At 49.4% G+C, this 20,502-nt stretch overlaps 1 protein-coding gene across 1 annotated transcript in view; it reads right to left on the reverse strand.

The window, feature by feature from the left end:
* The window catches only part of SLC1A7 (solute carrier family 1 member 7), a 43,949-nt gene extending 24,015 nt beyond the window's left edge, over positions 1 to 19,934 (reverse strand). The window contains exons 1-2 of the mRNA XM_079142470.1: positions 18,630 to 19,934; positions 12,246 to 12,325 (exon numbers count right to left, since the gene is read on the reverse strand). Of these exons, the coding sequence (XP_078998596.1) occupies positions 12,246 to 12,325; positions 18,630 to 18,806 (257 nt within the window). The 5' untranslated portion in view covers positions 18,807 to 19,934. The remainder of the gene's footprint in view (positions 1 to 12,245; positions 12,326 to 18,629) is intronic.
* Between the last annotated feature and the right edge of the window lie 568 nt (positions 19,935 to 20,502).

Consider the following 20,502-nt stretch of genomic DNA (forward strand, 5'->3'; position numbering starts at 1 on the left):
CTCCCCAGACAGGTGCAGGGGGTGCCAGGGTGACCGCAGGCAACAGCAACAGCCAAGAGCAGGGGGAAGTACGAGGAGGATGTGGATCCCCTGTGCCCTCCTGGAAATCACAGTGACAGAGAAAGGGGGGTGGGGGGAAGTTCTGCAGTTTGACCTTTAGGAGGTTTCTCCCAGAGCTAGGCTCCCCGGGGGCCAAGAATTTTTAGAGCCATCTATCTGTTGGAGTGACTTTTCTAAGAATCTACAAGCTGGGACACAGTGGTGGTTGGGGGCACATTAGGCCTTCTGGACAAGGTATGTGCACACACACACCTGCGCACACACATGCACACACACAAACTCTAGAATGAAAAGTTAGTGGCAGTTTTCTTTGCGGGGCGAGCTCACAGGTACTCGACATTTTGTTTTTCATTTTTCATCTTTCCCCATGTTTTCTAGAATCTCTAGAATGAGCATCTTTTATGTGCTGCAGAACACATGAGCAGCTGGCAGAGGCATAAGCCACAGTTTGCCTCAAGATTTGCCATTCCCCAAACCCTGAACATCTACCTCATTCAATCCTTAAATAACTTGCTAAATCAGTGCTGCCATATAGAGTCATAATGCCAACCAAAGTTATCATTTAAAATGTTCTAGTAGTCATGTTGAAAAAAGTAAAAAGGAACAGGTGAAATGCATTTTTTTGCAAAATTAATTTTTAATAACACTTTAACCCCAATATTCCCATTTCAAAGTATAATCGAAGTTTTAAAAAATTTACATTGCTCAGGTTTTATATTTTAATTAAAATTAATTTAAAACAATATAGAATTCAGTTCCTCAGGTGCACTCACAGCATTGCAATTGCTCAATAGCTGCTTCTGCCTAGTGTTGGTCACACTGCACTGGATGCCCAGATCTGAGTCACAGATAAGGAAAACAGCTCCAGGAGGTGAAGGCACATTGACCAGGCTGGTAAGTTCTAGAGTCAAAACTGGAACAGGGATTTCAGGTTTAGAACCCTGGGAGGTTTCCTCTCTCCCATGGGGCTTCTTGGTAATACCGACCTGGCTTATCCCCTAGCAGGCCAAAGGGTGTTCTGGTTTGGACTGACATGACTCTAATGTGATCCAGCCTTTATAGTTCAATTATCAGAGTTCTTGACCTACCCATGGTTGTAGCCCCAGTATTTGTGGTGGGGAGCCTCGATGACCACCTTGGTATGCTAGACCCAGACAGAGAGGGAGGTTCCTTGAGGATGACCTCAAATGCTCCTCCTGGCTCTGTGATTTATGGTGTGTAAGGCAGGGATCGGGGTGACAATAGGTAACCTTTTTTTTATCCCTCTCCAAACTTGGCTGAGAGTTTCTGGGAGCCCCTGGGGTCCATGAGGACCCGAGAGAAAAGCTCCAGGAGCCTCAAGGCCTGCAACTCCCTCCTAAGCCATCTGGCTATGGCTCAGAGCCCAGGGATTGGGGATCAAGAGATTGTGGCAATGAGAGACACTGACTTGCTGAGTAGCGGGGAGCTGGCGAGGCTCCCAGGGCCCAGCCCTTTTCAATCTGGTAACTGTTTCACTTGCAGGGGCTGGGGGAAGGGGGAAGGGAGGCAGTGGCTTCTGGGCTCCTGGTGGAGGGAGAAAAGGTCTGCTTGCTGACCTCACCTGGTTCTCACACCAACCCCCAGGTTGGCAGCGCGGGGCAGCTTAGCCATCTGCACAAGGGCTAGTAACAGGAGTGCTGCCCCCATTTGCCCAGCCCAGACATTTCCAAGGGCCTTTTCCAAGTTCAGTTTAAACATCAGTTTCTCAGGGAGGCCTTCCCAGACTGCCACCATCTCGGTCACTTCTCCAGGCCCCCTGTGCTTCCTGTTTGTCTCAGGAATCTCTTCCCTTCCCATCCTCTCCTGTTGCTCACCTCCCAGGTTGCAGCACCGCTTTCCTCTGAAGGCCTGCCTGATCCCAGGTTAGGCTGGGAAGCTCCTGGGTGTGCCTTACTAGCCAGAGCCCTTGGGCAAGTTCCAGAGCCTCTGCCTGCCTCCTTGCCAGCGGAGGATTAATGGAATGATGATGATTTCTCATGAGAGCCAATCCTGGTTTAGAAGTGCTTGGTACATAAGCAAATACACAATATATTTCAATTGTTTGTGTGCCCTGCGTTGTCACTGTTTTGTGACTGTCTGGCCCATAGACTGGGAGCTCTCCAAGGCAGGGCTGGGTCTGGTTTAGTTTGAGGGCCTCAGAATCCCAGGCCTGGCATAAGCCTAGGTGAAGGTGTGCTGAAATGGGTGATGTTAAACTAGGGTACATTTGGGACCACACTGTTAAAGAGGACGCCTTGTGAGCTCTGGTGACTATGAGCATCCATCATAGGTTCCCTGAGAACGAGTCATCTGAGCCAGGTGTGATCCCCTCGTCAAGTTTAGGCAGTGCCCTGGCACTGAGTCTGTGTGACATTGAGGTAGTTGGCACCAGGACTTCCAGAAACAGATGGGGAGTTGTTAAAGGGATAGAAGGTGAATGACTATTGCAGGCAGTTGACATGGCCTCTAGTGGAAGGCTCCACTTTCAGACTCGTCTTTCTGGTCATTTTTATCAATGGCTTGGCCAAGGCTCCTGACAGCATGTGGATCAGATTTATAGAGCACAGGAAGCTGGGAGGAGCAGTGTCAGATGAGGGACCCCAGCAGGCTGGGACCACAGGCCAATTCTGACACGATGCAACTGAACACAGACATGCTGGGCTGGACTCGGCTTCAATAGCCTGGAGAACACAAATGGGAGGGGGAGGCGGAGCCTGAGCCACAAGAGCGGCCACGAATAGGGGATGGCGGGGTTTTGTTTGCTGCCAGCCTGTGAGTCACCTGGCATGTGGAGCCACCAAAGGGCTGATAGGCCCTCAGCCTGTGGGGCCAGAAGCCTGGGGACCCATTGAGGATGCCATGGGCTTGCTCGGAGATTGAGACCCTTTGGGAAAGGGACAGGGGAGGGTACTATGTCCCACAGAGAGTGGCTGAGACACGCGGGAAATGACAGAGGAGACCTGTTAGGAGTAGCACCATGGAACCCAGAGCGCAGCAGACTGGGGACACTGGGAATGATGGTGGAGCCTTGGAGACCTTGGCTCAGCACCAGGAATAACTGTCCATGAGAGTCGTCCTGCCTTGGAAGGAGCCATTTTGAGAAGGACTGAAGTCCCAGTCACTGGAGGAACGCAAACAACTTGCTAAAGCCACAGTGAGTACACAGGTGCCCTGGTCTGCCAGCACATCCAGGCCCAACATCTTGCCTCTGGGAGACCTGACGGACAGGAAGGAGCCCCTGGACCAAGTCCCTGGGTTCTGACCTCAGCTGGCCTAGTCACAGAGGCTTCCCCACACTGGCCTCTGGCACACTGCTGTAGGAGTCCACCCAAAAGGCAAGGAAGCATCTGGGGTGGGGGAAGGGTGTTTCTGGACAAGAAGGGTCCCCTCAGCCCTTCCAAGCATCTTGGGTTATTTCTTTCCCTTGAGCAGATGACAGGCCCAGTGGCTGACAGCAAGTGCCACGTTAGCACGGACTTACACTTCCCAGATGGCTCTGCCACGGCCCACACCCAAGCCAAATCCTTCGAAGACCTGAGGCAGGATGCCCTGGCTCTAGCTTGCTAAAATTTGGTCCTGGCACACCTCTCCGGAAGGCAGAAATTTCTCTACCATCTCTGCATATACACCTCAGAGAACAAAGGGCTCCCTACCTCCAGAGTCAGTGCTGCCACTGTGGGCTGGTTAGGTTTATTAAAAAGTCCCTCCTGGTGCCAAGATGAAATCACCTCCAGCCAAGAGAGCACCCCCACTGGGCCCCGCCAGCCCTCCGCAGCCACACAGCCCATGCTTCTCAGGCTCCACTAGTGATTCCAGGGAGGGAAGGTGGTTCAGAGTGGGCAGTGGGCACTGTTGCCCTGGCATCCTTGCTGCCCTCTGAAACTCCCTTCTTCTCAGGCCCCCAGGCACCCAGAGGAAGCTCCAGGGGGACTTGTGCTACTGACAACTTGTACCTAATCATAAGCTGGGGGCCCACAGCTGCAGCCCTCACAGAGCTCACGTCTGATCACCAATCATTCTCAGCCATCTCCTGCCATGAAGGGTCAGGTCCAGTGCCCCACTGTGTGAGCTGTCCTCCTACCCCTTTCTCTCCCATGTGGCAAAGAACATCGGTATAAGGGCCAGTGTCTCTAAGGACGACCACCACATTGTTGTCCTCCATGAGTAGGAATTTCCAAGGCCTACCTATCAGGTTGGTCACTACCAGGCCATGGTTAGGGAAGCCACTCCCAAGGGAAGGGAAGGCCAGGCCCATGCACCTGGGAACACAGGTCTTTGCCCTTCCCTTCACCAGTGTGCACCTGGTGTTTGCCCCACCTGCTCAGGCAGGGCCTGCGTGAATGTGGTTCTCCTGGAAGCAGTGGTTCTCCACAGAAGGGCAGCAGGAGCTTTTTCAAAATCCCACCCATTTCCCCAGACTCTGGTACATGTTCCCATCCCAGCCATGATGAGCTCTTGCTCTGGGTGCCTTGGGATCCTAGAAATGAATAAGGTGGGTTTGTGGTCTTTGGGAGCTCCATCCATTGGCTGGTGAGACCAGCAGCAGGACAACACAAAACCCTGGGTGGTAGCTGTGACTGAGACCAGAGCAGGGGCTGCTCACCTGGGAGCAGGGCCAGGCTTCCCAGAGGTGACTGTGAATGGATCCTCGGAGGAAGAGAAGGTATCTAATTGGAAGGGGGAAAGGGCACGGGCATCTGGAACTGGTGGAGTTTTTCAGAGTCACCAGACTAAAGGTCTGACCCACCCACAGCCCACAGCTGGGCCATGATTCCCTTTTGATGAGTAAGATTCTCAGCTGACTGGGCAAGAGGGCCAAAGACAGCTCCCTAGGGCTCCCATTGGAAGGCTTCACAGAACTCTGCTAGGAATGGCTGCTCATGACTGAAGGCAGAGTTCAGAAGTACAGGCCACACCATATTTGGCCCCCTGGCTGCCCATACCTCCTGCTTCCCTCCCACCCACAGCCTGTCCTGGGGAGCCCAGGGCAGCTGCCCCTGTACCCTGGCTTCCAGACCAGACTTCAGCGGCTGCTTGGCCCAGGACCATCTCCAAGAAGTCAGAACGTGGGTGTTTGGGAGTTTTCTGCCAAACTGGAGTTCCTCAGCAAGGGGGAGAAGGGAGTGGGGAGATTCTTTGGCCAAACATGATTTCCTGACTCTAAGACAAATCGGTTTTAAAATTCTACAAGAAAGAGGAAGAAAAACAACGCATACACACAGGAACACACATACACACGTGTGCAGCGTGTACAGACACATACCACAGATCCCCACACAAACCTACACATACACACTTGGATTTCTTTGCTGTGATGTGGAGCTCACAAAACACTGCCATGCTCGGCCTGATGAATCACAAACACATGGATTCAGTTTTGCTTGAATGATGCTGGTTTAAGAAATTGAAGAACGAGGGGAGAGGAGGCTTTGGCAAAAAGCAAGTGGAGAGTTGGAGGTGCTGGCTGGATCCAGATGCTGGCTTAGCCACCCCTGGTTCCTTGTGTCACTCTTGTTTGGGGATGTGTGAAAACAAGGCTCAGTTGAATTCTAAAGGTTAGACACAATCTCCAGCCCCAGAGGGATCATAATGGAACAAACACACACACACACACACACACACACACACACCACCTGCTAAGTCCTGTCTTGTAAATTTGCAGATGATATTATGTTTGTTTTATGGTAGAAGCTGAAAGTGTTGTAAATAACAGAACCTAAGGTGACTCCAGAGGCTGGGGTGCAGTGATGCCTCAGCAGTCTCTCCAGCAGCACCCCAAGTATCTAGTGAGGGGAAAAGTGCTTTGGGACTTTGCAAACTCTGCTCCAGCCCCGAGTGGAAGAGCAAAATAGGATTCCTAAGGCAAGGGTGCAGTGTGGAAAGTCTTATGACATGTTGAATGAAAACCAAAAAAAGCAGGAGGCAGATTTATTTTTGTGGAAGTTAACCGTAAGCTGTTCTCCAAGAACTTAAAGGAACAGAAAATTTCGATATTTGGGAAGAGAATTAATCTATAAATTAAAAGCAAAAGGAATTTAAGCAGTGGGAAGTGTCCTTACTGGAAGAGACTGGGAAAAGAAGGCTCCTCGGTCCCAAAGGCTGGACTTTTCTAGATGTAGAAGGTGTGGTGAAAACGGGGTCAGTCAGCAAAGAAAGCAGAAGGGAAAACCACTTGGTACCCATCTAAGCACCCCCATGGGAGAGGATCCCATGGCACTGTGACAGGCCCTATCCAGCAGACTGTTCCTAGGCAGTGTCTATGATGCAGAATTTTCTAAATTTTGTCCAAGGTTTCTATGCTCAGAGGTAGAGACAGGGAGTTCTCTTGCAGCCGGTTTCATTTTGAGAAGAATCTTGAATGGCAGATGTAAGATGAGAAGGCACACAATATCCAGGAGAAGGGAGACCATTGTGTGGTTTGATGGGAGATCTGCAGAGCAATGGAAAGGTGCACCAATGTACAGAAGACTCAGGGGCCCTCCGAGAGAAAAGACATCAGGCCCAATCCCTGCTCCCGGTGATTTGAAGTGAGTGTTGCGGTACACCAGAGCACCCAAGGCCTGCCTGTTGGCATAAAAGGCCCTCAGAGTGAACCCACAGGGTGGAAAGGGCATGTCTGGGCCTACTTTGATAAACAATGATGGAGCACGTGGGTGTGATCAAGGACTGAAGAGCAGGAGTCCCTGTCATCTGAGCAGGGAGGTGCATCAGAGAGGAGCTGTGTGCAGACTCCACAGCCCTGTAGGAGCTGTGATCCACAGTGACGCTGCGCAGAAGGAACCAGAGGCGCAGGGTGGCAGTGCGGCCACTTTACTTCTCTTAGCTCCTGGGCACTGAAAGGACACCCTAGATCTGTGAACTCGCCACTAAGAATAAGAAACTTTTAAATTAATAATAATAATAATAACAATAATAATAATACAAGTAGCAGAATTTGCATTGTGGTATGATAGGATGATTTTCTTCTCTGTTATCCAAAATGTTTGTAATTTGTTTGTATAATTTTTTAAAGCACAAACACATCTTTAAATGTACAAAAACCATCTTTAAAAGATGACTCCTAACCATCTCACATGGATTCAACTGTCCCTGAACTCTGCTCCAACTGCTCTTAATTCATTTAATAAACACTTGTTAGACACCTCCTAATCCCTAGGCTAGATAATGAGAAATCGGATGAAAGAGATAAAGTGTAGTTTTCAGAGTTCTTTCTATGGTAAGGCAGCTGTGCCTGTTCAGAAATTTCTCCATAAGCCACTTGGACTAGAAGCTGAACAGCAGCCTCCCCAACCCAAACCCATGTCCCAGGGACAGAGCACGAGAAGTGACTTTGGAAGACAAAGGCAGGATTTCTGGCTTGTCTGGGGCAGAATTAGAAAGAAGGAAGGTGAAGGGAGAGAAAGAGGTAGATAGGCCACAAGGAGACATCAAAGAGCTCATGCCCAGTATAGTCCTCTTCCTGAGTGTGGGCAGGTCTGTGACTTGCTTCTAATAGGTTATGATGGATGTCACTCATATGATCTTATCATGTAAGACGTGGTCTAAGAAGACTGCAGAGGGAGAGCCTCCCGGCCTGAGGAAGTGCAGCACCATGCTGTGAACCGTCTGTGAAGGGAACCAGCAGTCAGGGAACCGCAGGTGGCCTCTGGGAACCCAGAGTGACCTCCAGCTGGCAGCCAGTAAGAAGCCACATGGCAATGACTCTGCCTGCAACCTCAAGGAGTTTGGAAGTGGGTTCTTCCATGGCAGGGCCTCCAGATGAGAACAAAGTCCAGCTGACACCTTGGCTGAGACCCTGTGAGACACTGAGGAGGGGCGTGGGCTTCCGACCCACAAAACCCGCTAGATAATGAACGAGGTTTGTTTACATCAGTAAATCTGTGGTAATATTATGTAGCCATAGATAACTGTGGGGGGTGGGGGCAGGCAGCGGGGAGAAGGCTGATGGCCTGTGTTGCTAACTGTGCCCTCTTCCGACCCCCAGGGAGGTTACTAACTTCATGAACCTGAGCGAGCAATGTCCACGTGACCGGGGAAAGGGGAAGCTGCTGGGTTGTAGGAGTGTGAGGGCAAAAAGCTAGATACACAGTGAGCACTGAGTTCATGGAAGAGGAGGAGGCTTCAGGAGAGTGGCCTGGGCAGCAGGTGAGTGCATCATGGTGACAGAGAAGTCCATGCCTCTACAAAAGGCCACCCGGCACATGGTGTATGTTGCACAGGTGCTACATGCAGGTCTGCATTAGAGTCGAGGGAGCACCATATGGGGCTCAGTTGAGGGTACTTCCCAGGGGAGGTGTCAGGTAAGCTATAGGTGCCAAACCCCACGAAGAAGGTCACCCAAGGGGGCTGCCTGCTGAGAGCAGAAACAGAGGTGCAGGGTTTCATGTATCACCTGGGCCTTGGAGAAGCTTTAATGAATTAGAAAAACAAAACTGTAGCATCATAACACCATCAGAGCTATGCTGGGTCTTCAGGTATGTTGCCTTCTCGTATGCAAGGTAGGTGTCCCTCCTATTTTACAGACGACACTGAGACTCAGATGCTCAGAGACTTGGTTAAGTTGGCACATCTAGCGACAAAAACGGAGCTCCTGTTCTTGTCCTGGACCTCTTGTCCTAGGTCCTTGGCGCCCTGCCTGTCTTGTCTGGTCCCCTCCCTCACTGTGGCTTACACAGCCATGGCTGATCAGGCATAGGTGGCATCTTGCTGGATTGTAGCATACCCGAGGGGCTCAGGCTAGGGACTGGGTTGGAATGGATTCTAGAAAGAGGCCCGAGAGTTAGAAGATGGTGGATTACGGGAAGAGTGACTGGGCTGAGGTCTAGCCCAGCCCTGTGGGCCCCGCCTCACTCACTGGGGACCTCCCTTCCCTTCTCTGGAACAAAGAGTCTCTGTGAAAGTCTCCCTGCCAGGTGGCGAGGTCCTCCAAGGCAGAACCATCCCTCCTATCAACCTCATGGTTCCTGCCACTGCTCTTTACAGCTTGTCATCTTTTTATATCTGCTGGTCATGCTGCCCACCCAAAGAAGGTCAGTGTGAGACCAAGGTGGGAGAACCTCATCTCCTCCCAGCGTCACACACCACCCTATTATGGGGGTTCATGCCAACTGGGCCTCGCCCTCAGCAGAGCCACTCCTTGTTCAGCAAGAAGAGAGGTGACTCCAGGTGGGAATGCTAATTTGTTTACTCAAATAGATGCCATTACCCCAAAATGATGCCTGTACCCCATAATGAGGTCCATCAACTATGACCACAGATGCATTTACCTAATAACATTGGACACATCCAGGGTTACAAGTATTGTCAGAGGTGGACACAGGCTGTCATCAGTGGTTACCAACAAATGAGGAGCTGAGTGGGAGGATTGCAGATAGAAACTTGATCTAGTAAGTAGGTCATGAACACAGAGTGAGACTTAGAACTAAATAAAGAGAAGAGAGGCATTGGAGGCCGGGCTCAGCCTGAGTGATGGTGTGCAGACACAAAAGCTTAGGAACAGATGAGGTGGCAATCTGTCTCCAGAGCTTGGTGAGGAGGAGGCAGAGGCTCTTCTGAGATGAGATGGGAGCAGACATGGGTGCCAGGCTTTGAGCCCACATGTGCTGCTTATTGCAACCAGAAGGAAATGGCCTGAATGTGAACACTAGTGCTGCCTGTGACCATTACACCCAGAAAGCCCCTGACTCTTGGGGTGCAGTGTGAAGACCCTGGGATGAAAGAGAAGCTGGGTAGCTGTACTCTAGCTACCCAGCCAGAGGATGGACCCCAAGACCATCTGTTCTTTGTTGTTGTTGTTTTTTGTTTTGTTTTGTTTTGTTTTTAACCATCATAATACTTGTGGGGCTTTAAAAACACATCCCTGCTTGGGCCCCTTAGCATTTCTGGTGCAGTAAGCCTGGACTGAGGCCTGACTCAAATTCGTCAAAGGGGCTCAGAAGATTTGTCATGTCCTGAGTGGCAGGCACACAAGAGTGGGTGTTCCTTAAGAGCAGGGACACCCGGCCCTGGGCCAGCAGGAACAAGATTCAGGAAAACAATAGTGGAGGAATGATGGGTTGTAGACCCATTTGAGAACCAAGGAAGGAGGGTTCAGGGACGGGAGATTTGGGGCCCAGAAATGCGTCATTCTTCCCCCACGAAGGTCTAATTCTCCCTTGGTTGGAAAATGTTAGAGCACTTCCATTTTTTAGTGACACGGTTGCTCTGCACCAGCCCAAACTGTATAATAAACAAATGAAATGTATGAATACACTGGCTTTTCTCAAGTTAATACCACATTCCTGTTCCAGCCAAGAGCAAGCACTCCAGCCCGGCGGAGTAGGAGCAGACATGAGAGCCAGGGCTTGGGGGAGCTGGACCGGCCCTTCGTCCGGGGGAGCCCAGGAGCCCAGGGTGAGCGCTTCACCCCAGATCACTGAACAGGCTTTTGCCCTCTTAAGCTAAGCGACTTGCACCAGGGCACACAGCTATCAAAAGGCAGAGAAGGGACAGGAACTCCAGTCTGACTCCAGAGTCCATGCTCTGTCTTTGGGGTGTCTGTTCTGAGTAGGACAAAATGTCCAGGCAGCAAGACAGTCCACAGCAAAGGGGTGCAACACAGCCTGGTGGGAGTCCTGGGCTCCCTCCTTTCATTTCCTCACCAGTCTCCCCCACAGCCTTCGAGTTCCTTGAGGTCAGACAAGTACCTGGTCATCTCTATATCTGCAGCACCCACCACAGGGACAAGTACTCGAGAAACACAGTGCATGATTGTCCATTCATTAGTTCATTAGACAGGTATTAATGAGTACCTACTATGTGCCAGGCACATACCCAGGCTGACAACCCAGAATTGAATGCCAACTTTACCATCCAGTGGAAAACAGACAATAAACATGTACAGAATGGCAACACAGTAAGCACCATGGGGAGAAGAACAGTGCAGAGCAAGGCCGTGGGCAGAGGACGGGCAGGGAGGGCCTTTCTAAGGGGGTGACATGTGAGTTGAGATCTACAGAAAGAGGAGGCAGAAGAGGTGTAAGATACTGGAAAGCATGTTCCAGGCAAAAGGGACAGCAGGTATGGAGGTCCTGATCCGGGGAAGGGTCTGGTCTGCCTAGGGAACCAAGGCCCTCGGGACTGGAGTGAATGTGACATGAAAGTGGGGTGGGTAGGCTGCGGCAGGCCATGTGGGGCTTCCTAGACTAGGTAAATGATTGGGGGGTTTATTTTAAATGCCATGGAAGCTACTGAGGTAAACGAACGGCAGAACCCATCCTGCTTTCCACATGTTCGTTCTGCCATGGGGTGAAGAACGGATGGGGCAGGTGTGGGGTATGGACAGGAACTGACATGAGATTACTGTGGAGTCAGGACAAGGAAGAGAGAGCCCTGGACCCGCAGGGAGGGATGAGCTGTGCTCCAGTTGCTGCTGCCTGATTGTGGGGTGAGGAAAGGGGTGAGCCGAGGGCCTGGGCACTGGGAGCTTTGTTTACAAAAAACAGAAGGAATCAGTTTGCTGGGCAAAATCTCAAGTTGGTGACACTAAACTTAAAATGCTTGTGAAACATCCACGTGGAGATGTCAAATGGGTAGCTGGTTAATAAGGGTGGAGCTCACCTTCCTACACCTAAGAGCGCTGGGTCATGGGAGGGGTATTAGGGCCCCAGGTTAGAGCAGGAAAGACCTGAGCGGCTGCGACAAGCAGAGACTGAGCCGAAGGAGAGAAATGAAGGGGCAGAAGCCAGGTGAGGGGAAGGCCACTGGCAGAGTATTCCAGGAGGGTAAGAGCAGCCAACAACACGAACTACTGATGGAGGGGTCTTGCAGCACTGGAACTGAAACTGTCCTTTGGACTTAGCAACATGGAGATCACTGATGACCTTGACAAATTCACTAATTCCATGAATGACCCCAAGGATGCATAAAGAGGAGACAATACCAGAGCAGGATGAGGAGTCAGAGGAGTCCTTAAGGAGGTGGCATTCAGCAGAGCTTAGAAGGCTGAGTCCAGAGACCTGAATGCTGTCTGTAAGAGCCTCCCAGGAGGGAGCATAAGGTACCATTGAGGAGCCCCTGGCTTGGGAGCATCATCTCCACCTTACAAGGAGAGGGCCAAGGAGCTGACTTGCCTCCTAATAGCAGGGGAGCCAGGAGGCTGTCCTCAGGTGACAGGGCTTCCTCCCCCCTCCCCACCTGCTTCTCACCTGGAGACGACCAGTGGTAGGATCAGCATCTTCAACATCCTCATCAAAAGCTCTCCAGGGAACTGGAAGTAACTAATTTCCTGAAAACACAGCAAGAGCTGGGGTTATAGCAGGTAGCACAGATTCCTCAGTCACTCAGTTCTTTGCCACCTGCAAAGCACCATTACATCTCCGCACTCCTGACTGGCACATGGGCTGTGGAGTCCAGGGAGAAAGGGCAGGCTTTGGAACCAACCAATTTGGGGTTCCAATCCCCAAAACCTTCAAATCCATCAGTGTGGCATTAAGCAAGTGACCACACCTGAGTTTCCCCTGTAACACAAGGATGATACTACCTCAAAGGGTTATTGGGAGGCTCAAATGAGAAAATGTGTATGAGCACTTAGCGCAGAGCCTGGATGAGAAGGTATTCAATACTCCCAGGAAATAACAGCTCTCCCCATCAGCTCCATTCACCTGCCTGTCTGAACCATGGTGTCGAGTCCATCTCCAATAGCAGATGGTAGGTGGCAAGAGGGAAGAGCCAGCATTGTTCCTGCAACCCACACTGCGTTGGGGATCACACGGGGACTTAAGATGAATTAGGAATGGTTCCTTCCCAGGTCCCCAGTTTAGTTTACAAGAATGATGACTTATAAGCAGACCACTGCCTTCTTGAGAGAAAGTTTCTCCACTTGTCCTGGGTCCCTTCTCAAGCCTTTCCTTCTATATGCTGAGAGAGGACCTTACTGGATGGTGAGACACCAATCAGCATCAAAGGTCCCCACTGGGCAGAGTTCTCGCATCTGCCCCTTCATCAGCTGCCTATCCTCAGATCTTTCCAGGGTCCCAAATCCTTGCCCTGTGGCTCCTGATGGCAAGTCACAGGAGCAGATCCTTAAAGCAGATGCAGAAGGGACCACCAAGCCCAGTTAAATTTGACTTTGAGATAATAATAATCCATTCTTTATTTGTTCTAAAATATGATTTATTATTTCTCTGAAAATCTAACGTAGCTGGGTGTGCTATTTCTCAGGTTTAAATTTAATTCAGTTTTGCTATTTCTGGCAACCCTGGCTCGGGGCCCCTTTCTCCAGGGGGTGAGTCTGTGGGTGAGGCAGACAATTGGACTTTCAAACACCATCCAAGCTACATTTTTATGCTTGCAACGATTTCTAAAACATCAGTGCCAAACATAATGATCTGTTAATGGTCTGATGCTTTTAAAAGTCCCAAATCATAGAATTTTGCTGCTCTGAGGGGCTTTAAAGAGCTCATCCAGCCCACTCATTCTGTAGAGGAGAAAACTGAACCAAGAGAAGGAGATGACTTGTTCATGGAGTGACAGAACAGGACAGAGAGTCAGGCTTCCTAGTTTCGTTCTACTATTTCCAACACACCAGAAAAATTGGCTTCTAAAAAACTTTTATTTTTATTTATTTTATTTTTATTTTTGGGTACTGGGGATTGAACTCAAGGGCACTCAACCACTGAGCCACATCCCCAGCCCTATTTTGTATTTTTATTTAAAGACAGGGTCTCACTGAGTTGCTTGGTGCCTTGCTAAGTTGCTGAGGCTGGCTTTGAACTTGCAATCCTCCTGCAGCAGCCCCTGGAGCCTCTGGAAATACTGGTGTGCACCACCATGTCCAGAAAAAATCGGCTTTTTAAAGAAGAATAGTCATCACATCTATATATTCTAAATTAATTGTAATCCATATATACATTTTTTTTCTGTAAATTGAATAGTGTTCTGATGATTAAAAGGTAGCCCCTTCCTCCCCTATCTCCACCCCTCAACTTCCCAGGAGGAACTCCTTTAACTTCTCTGTTTCCCCTAGTATGACTATTTCTAGATAACGTGGTTGCAATACTATTTCTTATGTTACCAGCTTTGTCTTCTATTAACTTCCTGCCATGATCGATGAGGACTCCACCCTGCCTTCCTGTTCCTCTTCACATTTCACCATTATACATATGTATGTCAATTTTGGGGTGAATCAGTAGTTGAGGTTTACAAAATTTTGATCATCAAATATGTTCACAGCTGAGCCAAGTAATGTGTTCCAGCCTGGCCTTCTCATCTGTATGCCTCTTTTTCCCCTGAAGTTCATGATTGATTTTTCATTTGCTTTGTCTTCCATGAACCACTCATTAATTTCTTCCAGATGTTTGAACTTGTCTATTAAAATGTCTCCTAGCACTTTCTACATATGCAGGTGCCTCAGTTTCCTCTTCCCCTCTGACAGTTCTCCATCTTCCTGTTCCAGTTTGGACAGCCTGCTTTCTAGACCCAGCGACTATCATGGTCCTCTTCTGGCTGCCATTCTGGGACTTCGTCCTGCATAGGATTCCTGTTTCCTGGGTCCCTTGCTTTCTTTTCTTGTTTTGATGGAACATCTCCTTGGGTAGCTTCTTGAGAAAGTGTGGGAGGAAGTGTCTGAGTTCTTACAAGCAGTCTGGTCATTGATAAGGTTCTCAGTTGAAAACAATTTCCCCTCTCAATTTTGAGGGCATTTCTCCTTTGTCTTTAATTTCCAGTGTTGCTTAAGATGTTCAAAGCCATTCTTACATCCTGTTCCTTACAGGAGACCTGTTTTCATTCCCTTGGAACTGCTTAAAGACTATCTGTTTATCTTCACTTTTCAGTAATTTCGTGGTGATGTGCCATAGGATATGATGGAATTTTTTCTTCTTTTTCTTTCTTTTGCTATGTTTACTTGACACTGAGAAACTCTCCAGTATTCTCTGCAAATTTTTTCTCTCCTCCATTTTTTTTCTATTAACTCTCTTTAAAACTGACATTAGATAGTTGGGCACTCCACTTTTCTTCTATTTTCTTTTTCTATTTTCATCTTATTGCTTTACTTTCTGGGAGATTTCTACAACTGTGCCCCAACTATTGACATTTTTATCTTGGTTCTTCTGTTTTTGATTTCCAAAAGTTCTTTCTTATCCTTTGCTGGATTGTTCCTTCTTGTTAGCATCCTGTTCTGCTTTCTGCCTGTTCGTTTTCGTGGTGTGAAGGGTTTAAACCCAGGGTGTTGTGTGCTAGGCATACACTCTACCGTGGAGCCACACGCCCAGCCCCCACCTTCTGTTCTGTTTTATGGTAGCTATATCTTCTCTCGGGTCACAAAAGATCTTAAGAAAAGATTTCATAAAAGTTGTCTTCTACTCCCTGCATTATCTTTGCTTCTCTTTTGAGAAAAGATAATTTTTTTTCTCTTTGTTTAATTTCTTTTACATTTGGAGCGTTTCTTGAATTTCTGGTGACTTTGGCTTTCTGCTCATATTAACAGTAAAACACTGAACTCTGGTGTGTGTGAGTGGGTCTTGTCAACTGATCAGCTCCCCAGGGACAGGGTAATGGGTGCCACCTGGCTTTTTTACTTGGGGTGGGTATAGAATGGTAGAGGAAACTTTTCTAGCAGGATTTGGAGATCTTTGCCCTTAGGCTGCAGTGAGTTCTCTTCCTACCTTTGTGGAAGGAGACTGTGGACAGAGATCTTGAAACCTTGCTGGGGACTCCACACCAGAGTGCAGGTGTCTGCTAATTAGTTTAAAGCCTGTGTCTCACCACTGTCCCTTTTCCCCCCACACGTGTGGGTGGGTCTGATGTCCCTAAATCAGGTTTCTCTGGTTCCCTAGACTGGCAGTGAACCAGTTGAGAGGATGGGGAGTCCTCTGACCACCATGAACTGGTGGGGCCTTTGGTCTCTCACTACTCTGTTCACAAAATCCCAGACAATGTCCCTGCTTTCACCTCCATGCCTCACCTGGGCCTAGAACACACCGTGCACTTCCAAATCCAGAGCACTTGTGTTCTGCGGGACAGCTACTGGATCTCCACTTCTGTAGACATTAAGATGTTAGCTTTCTGTGCTTTACTAAATGAGATCCTTCAACTCCATCTTCTTCCCACATCACCTAATTTGATGCAGTCTCTCTGCCTCCTTTCCCAGCTATCTCCTTTTATATCCCCTTTGTTTTGGATGGTTCATATCCCCTATGAATTCCATTATTATAATTTTAGTGGATTTCCAGGAAGGAGAAGAAAATGGATGTAATTATAATTTCCCATTAACTGGTTTAACTGGAAATCTCAAAAAAGGTCTGTAATTTTTAATGAGCTAGTCATACCCAGAGAGGAGATCATATAATTTTGTAAGTTTCTTTTCACAAATAGAACATTCTACCATGTTCCAAATTGTTTATGATTTTTGCCTGTTATATAAGCTTATAAAATTAGACTGGTTTAGTTTCTGAGTCACAGGCAAAGAGATCAAACAGAGAAATCCTGGATTTCAAAGTAAGATGCTAAGAAAGCTAATTCCTGCCAAATAATTGTTCTAAGACTCTACATCCTTCCTTCAGTTTATCTGGCAGGTTAATACAGACCGGAACACATTTGCATGTCCAAACAGATGGGGAAGGCAGCTCTGGCATAGGAGGCCCCAGATGGGTTAGGCTTTTAGTAATAGGCATTCCAATTTGTTTTCACCAAATGATCTTCCTTCAGAAAATATGTATTTGTTGCTGGGAAAAATCAAAGAGAGCAGATTGCAGATTGTGCCCTCGCTGGTTTAACACTGAGAAAACCTCAACTCCCTGTGCCTAACACTGCTCATGGCTCACATTTTGATTCAAGAGAACCCATGAGTTGTGTGGTTATTTATAGTCTGAAGGGGGAAATAGACACCCACAGCTCTGAGCAGGCAACCAGCAGCTATCCTGCAGAGGACAAGGCTATAAGGTATGATCCCAGGATGAGACTGTACTGCAGCTGGAGACAGTCTAGAAGACTTTTTAGCAGATACAGAATATGGGGTGGTTCCTGATGTAGGCAGGACTTTGACGGGTAGAGGAGAGAGGGGTCCTTATTATATGCTGGATGCTGGTGAATTCTGTTCATTCCTCACAATAATTCAATTCTAGAAGACACAGATGGCTCCCCACTCCATTTACAGATAGAGAATCAGGACAGAGAGGAAAGGACTTTGCCCAAGTATTTATTAGCAGAGATAAAGTTCAGGTTCTTTTATCTCCAGACTGCATGGCTTTCCTTAAGTAACTTCTTGACGTTGACTGGGTTGTTCTAGTGACAATGACCCAGTCCCTGGAGAAGGGGGCTTAAAATCTGATGCCTGGCTCCCCAGTTGTAGAGATAGCATTAGATATCGGTGAGTTGCAGGAAGAGGAATTTTATCAGAACTCTTTCCGGAGACCCTTGACCATACTCTCTCTTTGACCAAACTGTAGACAGCCCCCTCAGGATCCTATTCACTGAGGCCTTGTCCGTGGGTCTTTTCTTCAACTTGCATAGCACAGTTTTGACAAAAATCCTGGCAAGTCGGCTTAGTAAGAATCCCTCACCCTTAAAATTCCTTGCCCCCAATTCTGGGTACTGATCACCTGGCCTGCCTTCAGGTAGACTCCCCCACCTTTGATGTCTCCTCTTAGCAATTTCCCATCCCAGGCCCCTCCCTTTAGGTTGGCTATAAGTCCCCAGCTGTCTTTGTTGTATTTGGAGTTGAGTCCTATCTGTCCCCTCAGGAAGTCTTGACATCTGCTACAATAGTACTCAGTCTTCCTCACTGTGATTTCTTCTCTAACGTCGTGTGGGTGTCCTCCCCTCTCCCACAGGAGATGGGGTCTGAGAGGGGAAGGGACCAGGCATGGCATCTTCACTATGGTAGTTATCCAGGCTGGAAATCCTGGGCCTGCCTTGCTTCTATCTCCCAAGCCCACCTTCAGTCAGCCACCACGCCCTGAAGATCCTCTGTTGGGAACAGTTCTCATATCTGCCCCTTTCATCTGAATATCAGGTCTCACCCCTAGTTACCCCCATGGCCCCTGCCTGCCCCACTACCACCCTGTCCTCCACACAGGACCCAGGGATCTCTCCAAACTCAGGTCTGACCACTCCACTTTTCTGTCCATGGGCTTCTCATGCTCGCCCGAGTCCTGGTCTAGTGACAGAGCCTTTGAGTCCGCCAGCCCTGCCTCCCCCTCTACATTCCAGCAGCCACCCACCTGAAATCTTCCACAGCCTGTGCCTGGCTCTGACTGTTGCTGCTGCCTACAAAATCCTTCTTGGGCCTCTAGTCACTGGGCTGCCTGTAGAAGCTGTGTCCTCCACCCAAGCACTTAGCCTTCCAGTCACCCCAACAGGGAGTCCTTGCCCCTACTCACCTGGCCGTGCCACGTTTCTTATCTCTCCTCAGTCATTTTATTGGTGCCTTGCTCTGGTCCTGCCAGGCATTTATCCCAGCCATGTTACAGAGAACACTGGGAGCAGACAGGCAGAGTGACTCACTGGCTATCATGTCACAGGGAGCCGCAGATCCCTCAGGCCTGCACACCCCTCCTACTGGGGACCCTGAGGTGCTCCGGGTGGCTGACCTGTGGCGAGAGGCGCTGGGTCCTCAGGAAGAAGCCAAGGAGGCAGCCCACGATGACAGACAGCACAGACAGGATGAGCAGTCCGTTCCTCCTGCACACATCTCTCCCTCGCGCCAGGATGGCACCCAGCACCATGGTGAGCTGGTCCTTCTGGCACAGGGCACAGCACCATTCCATGCATGTGAACCAGCCAGGGGCACAGGGCCTGGGCTGCACACGGGCTCCTCAGCACGCAGGTGTTCAGAGTTGCTAAGCACCAGTTGCTGGCCCCATGGCCATGGCCTGGGTGGCCGCCCCAAAGGGAAGCCACAATCCTATTACCAGCTGCATCATTAGGACCAAGGGAGCAGATTAGGGCCTGGGAAATTAGAGCAGGTCACGTGGTGTGGGAGTTCAGCCTCAAAGCTGAGAGCTCTTCCTGAACAGCAAAGCGATGGGAGGAGGAAGAAGAGGAACATCGACTTGTTTGGTTTGATTTTTACTCACATTTCATCCTGAAAGGAACCGAAAGCAAGGTGATACAATACCAGTAATCGCCAGCGTTAATCAGACGTTTACTGGGCACCAGGTGTCATTCTAGAAGTCTACTTACAATAGCATATTTAATCCTGACACCAACCCCAAGGAAAAAGAACTACCATTTTACACATGAAGAACCAGAGGTGGGTGAGGAGCCAGGGAGCACCATGAACCAGGCCTGTTCTCGTTGCTTTACCTACACTAATGGGAACTCATCCCAGTTACCCTCAGATCTCCACCTTCATGTCATTGAAAAGGAGATGGGACTCCAGGAGCCACAGTTCCCTGGCCACCATCACCAAGCTAGCACATGGCAGAATGGAATTCAGTTTTCACCCATGAACAGGCAGATGGTGCCACGGGCACTCAGTACTGTGGGTAATGTAACTTTGAGTTCAAGGGACCTGACTTCAACTCTGAGCCAGGCCACCACCCACTGCAAAGCCAAAGGAGGATGCACCTGCTCAGGGCCCTTAAGCCTAATGCTGCCCCCCACTGGGGGCTCTCTCCACGCCTATTATTTTTAAAGATGACTGAGCCTAGGAGATCTGTATTCAAGGCCCAGTTCTGCTACTTACTAGCTGTTAACCCTGGATGAAGCATTTCATCTCACTCAGAGAGGTGCTAATAGCATCCACTTCCTTAGGGCTGGTAAAAAATTCTATCCAGAGAGTTTTGGGGAAAGCAGTGGTGAACTCCAGCATGCTGGACAGGGGCCAGGGCTGTTAGGATCATTATCACACAGTGCTCTGGAGAAGGTTTTCTTTGTACAGTTTCTGGTGTCCTGTCTTGTCCTTTAAAACCAGAGGAATTAACCCTGATCTATTTCATCAGGAATCTGCAATCCCATTAGGGGCGGTCAGGTGCCAGCTGGGGTTTGGCCTATGGAGGTGGGGAAGTGACAGGCTTGGGGTGTGGGGTGCGAGCAGGGGCTGCATCCTGCTGACAAGGTAGAGGCAGAGGATGCAGAGCGCAGCGCTCAGACTGCAGGCAGAAGGACAGAGGAGGCTGGGGTATAGGCCCCCAAGCCACAGGCAGAGCTCCGACTGGAAGGAGACACTAGGACTCTGCCCGTCTCCATCTACCTGTGGCCTTGCCCTCTTTGGGCTCAGTTTTGCCCTTTGGAGAATGAGGGAAATGGCCGCATGCCTCCTGAGGAGCTTCAGTCTGGTAGACCAACCTTCTGAAGCCCCTGCTGTTTGCAGTTGGGGGGAGAAGTCAAGGAGGGTGGATTCACCTCAGAGAGACCCCAATCTTCTGCAAGTTCCTCCAAGGCCGCCTCCTTTCCCACGTTGCCCATGCTATTCCCTCTGCCTAGAATGCCCTTCACTGTCACTAAAGTCACAGGTCAGAC

Source organism: Sciurus vulgaris (assembly GCF_902686455.1).
Source record: "Sciurus vulgaris genome assembly, chromosome: 1".
Lineage (NCBI taxonomy): Eukaryota > Metazoa > Chordata > Mammalia > Rodentia > Sciuridae > Sciurus > Sciurus vulgaris.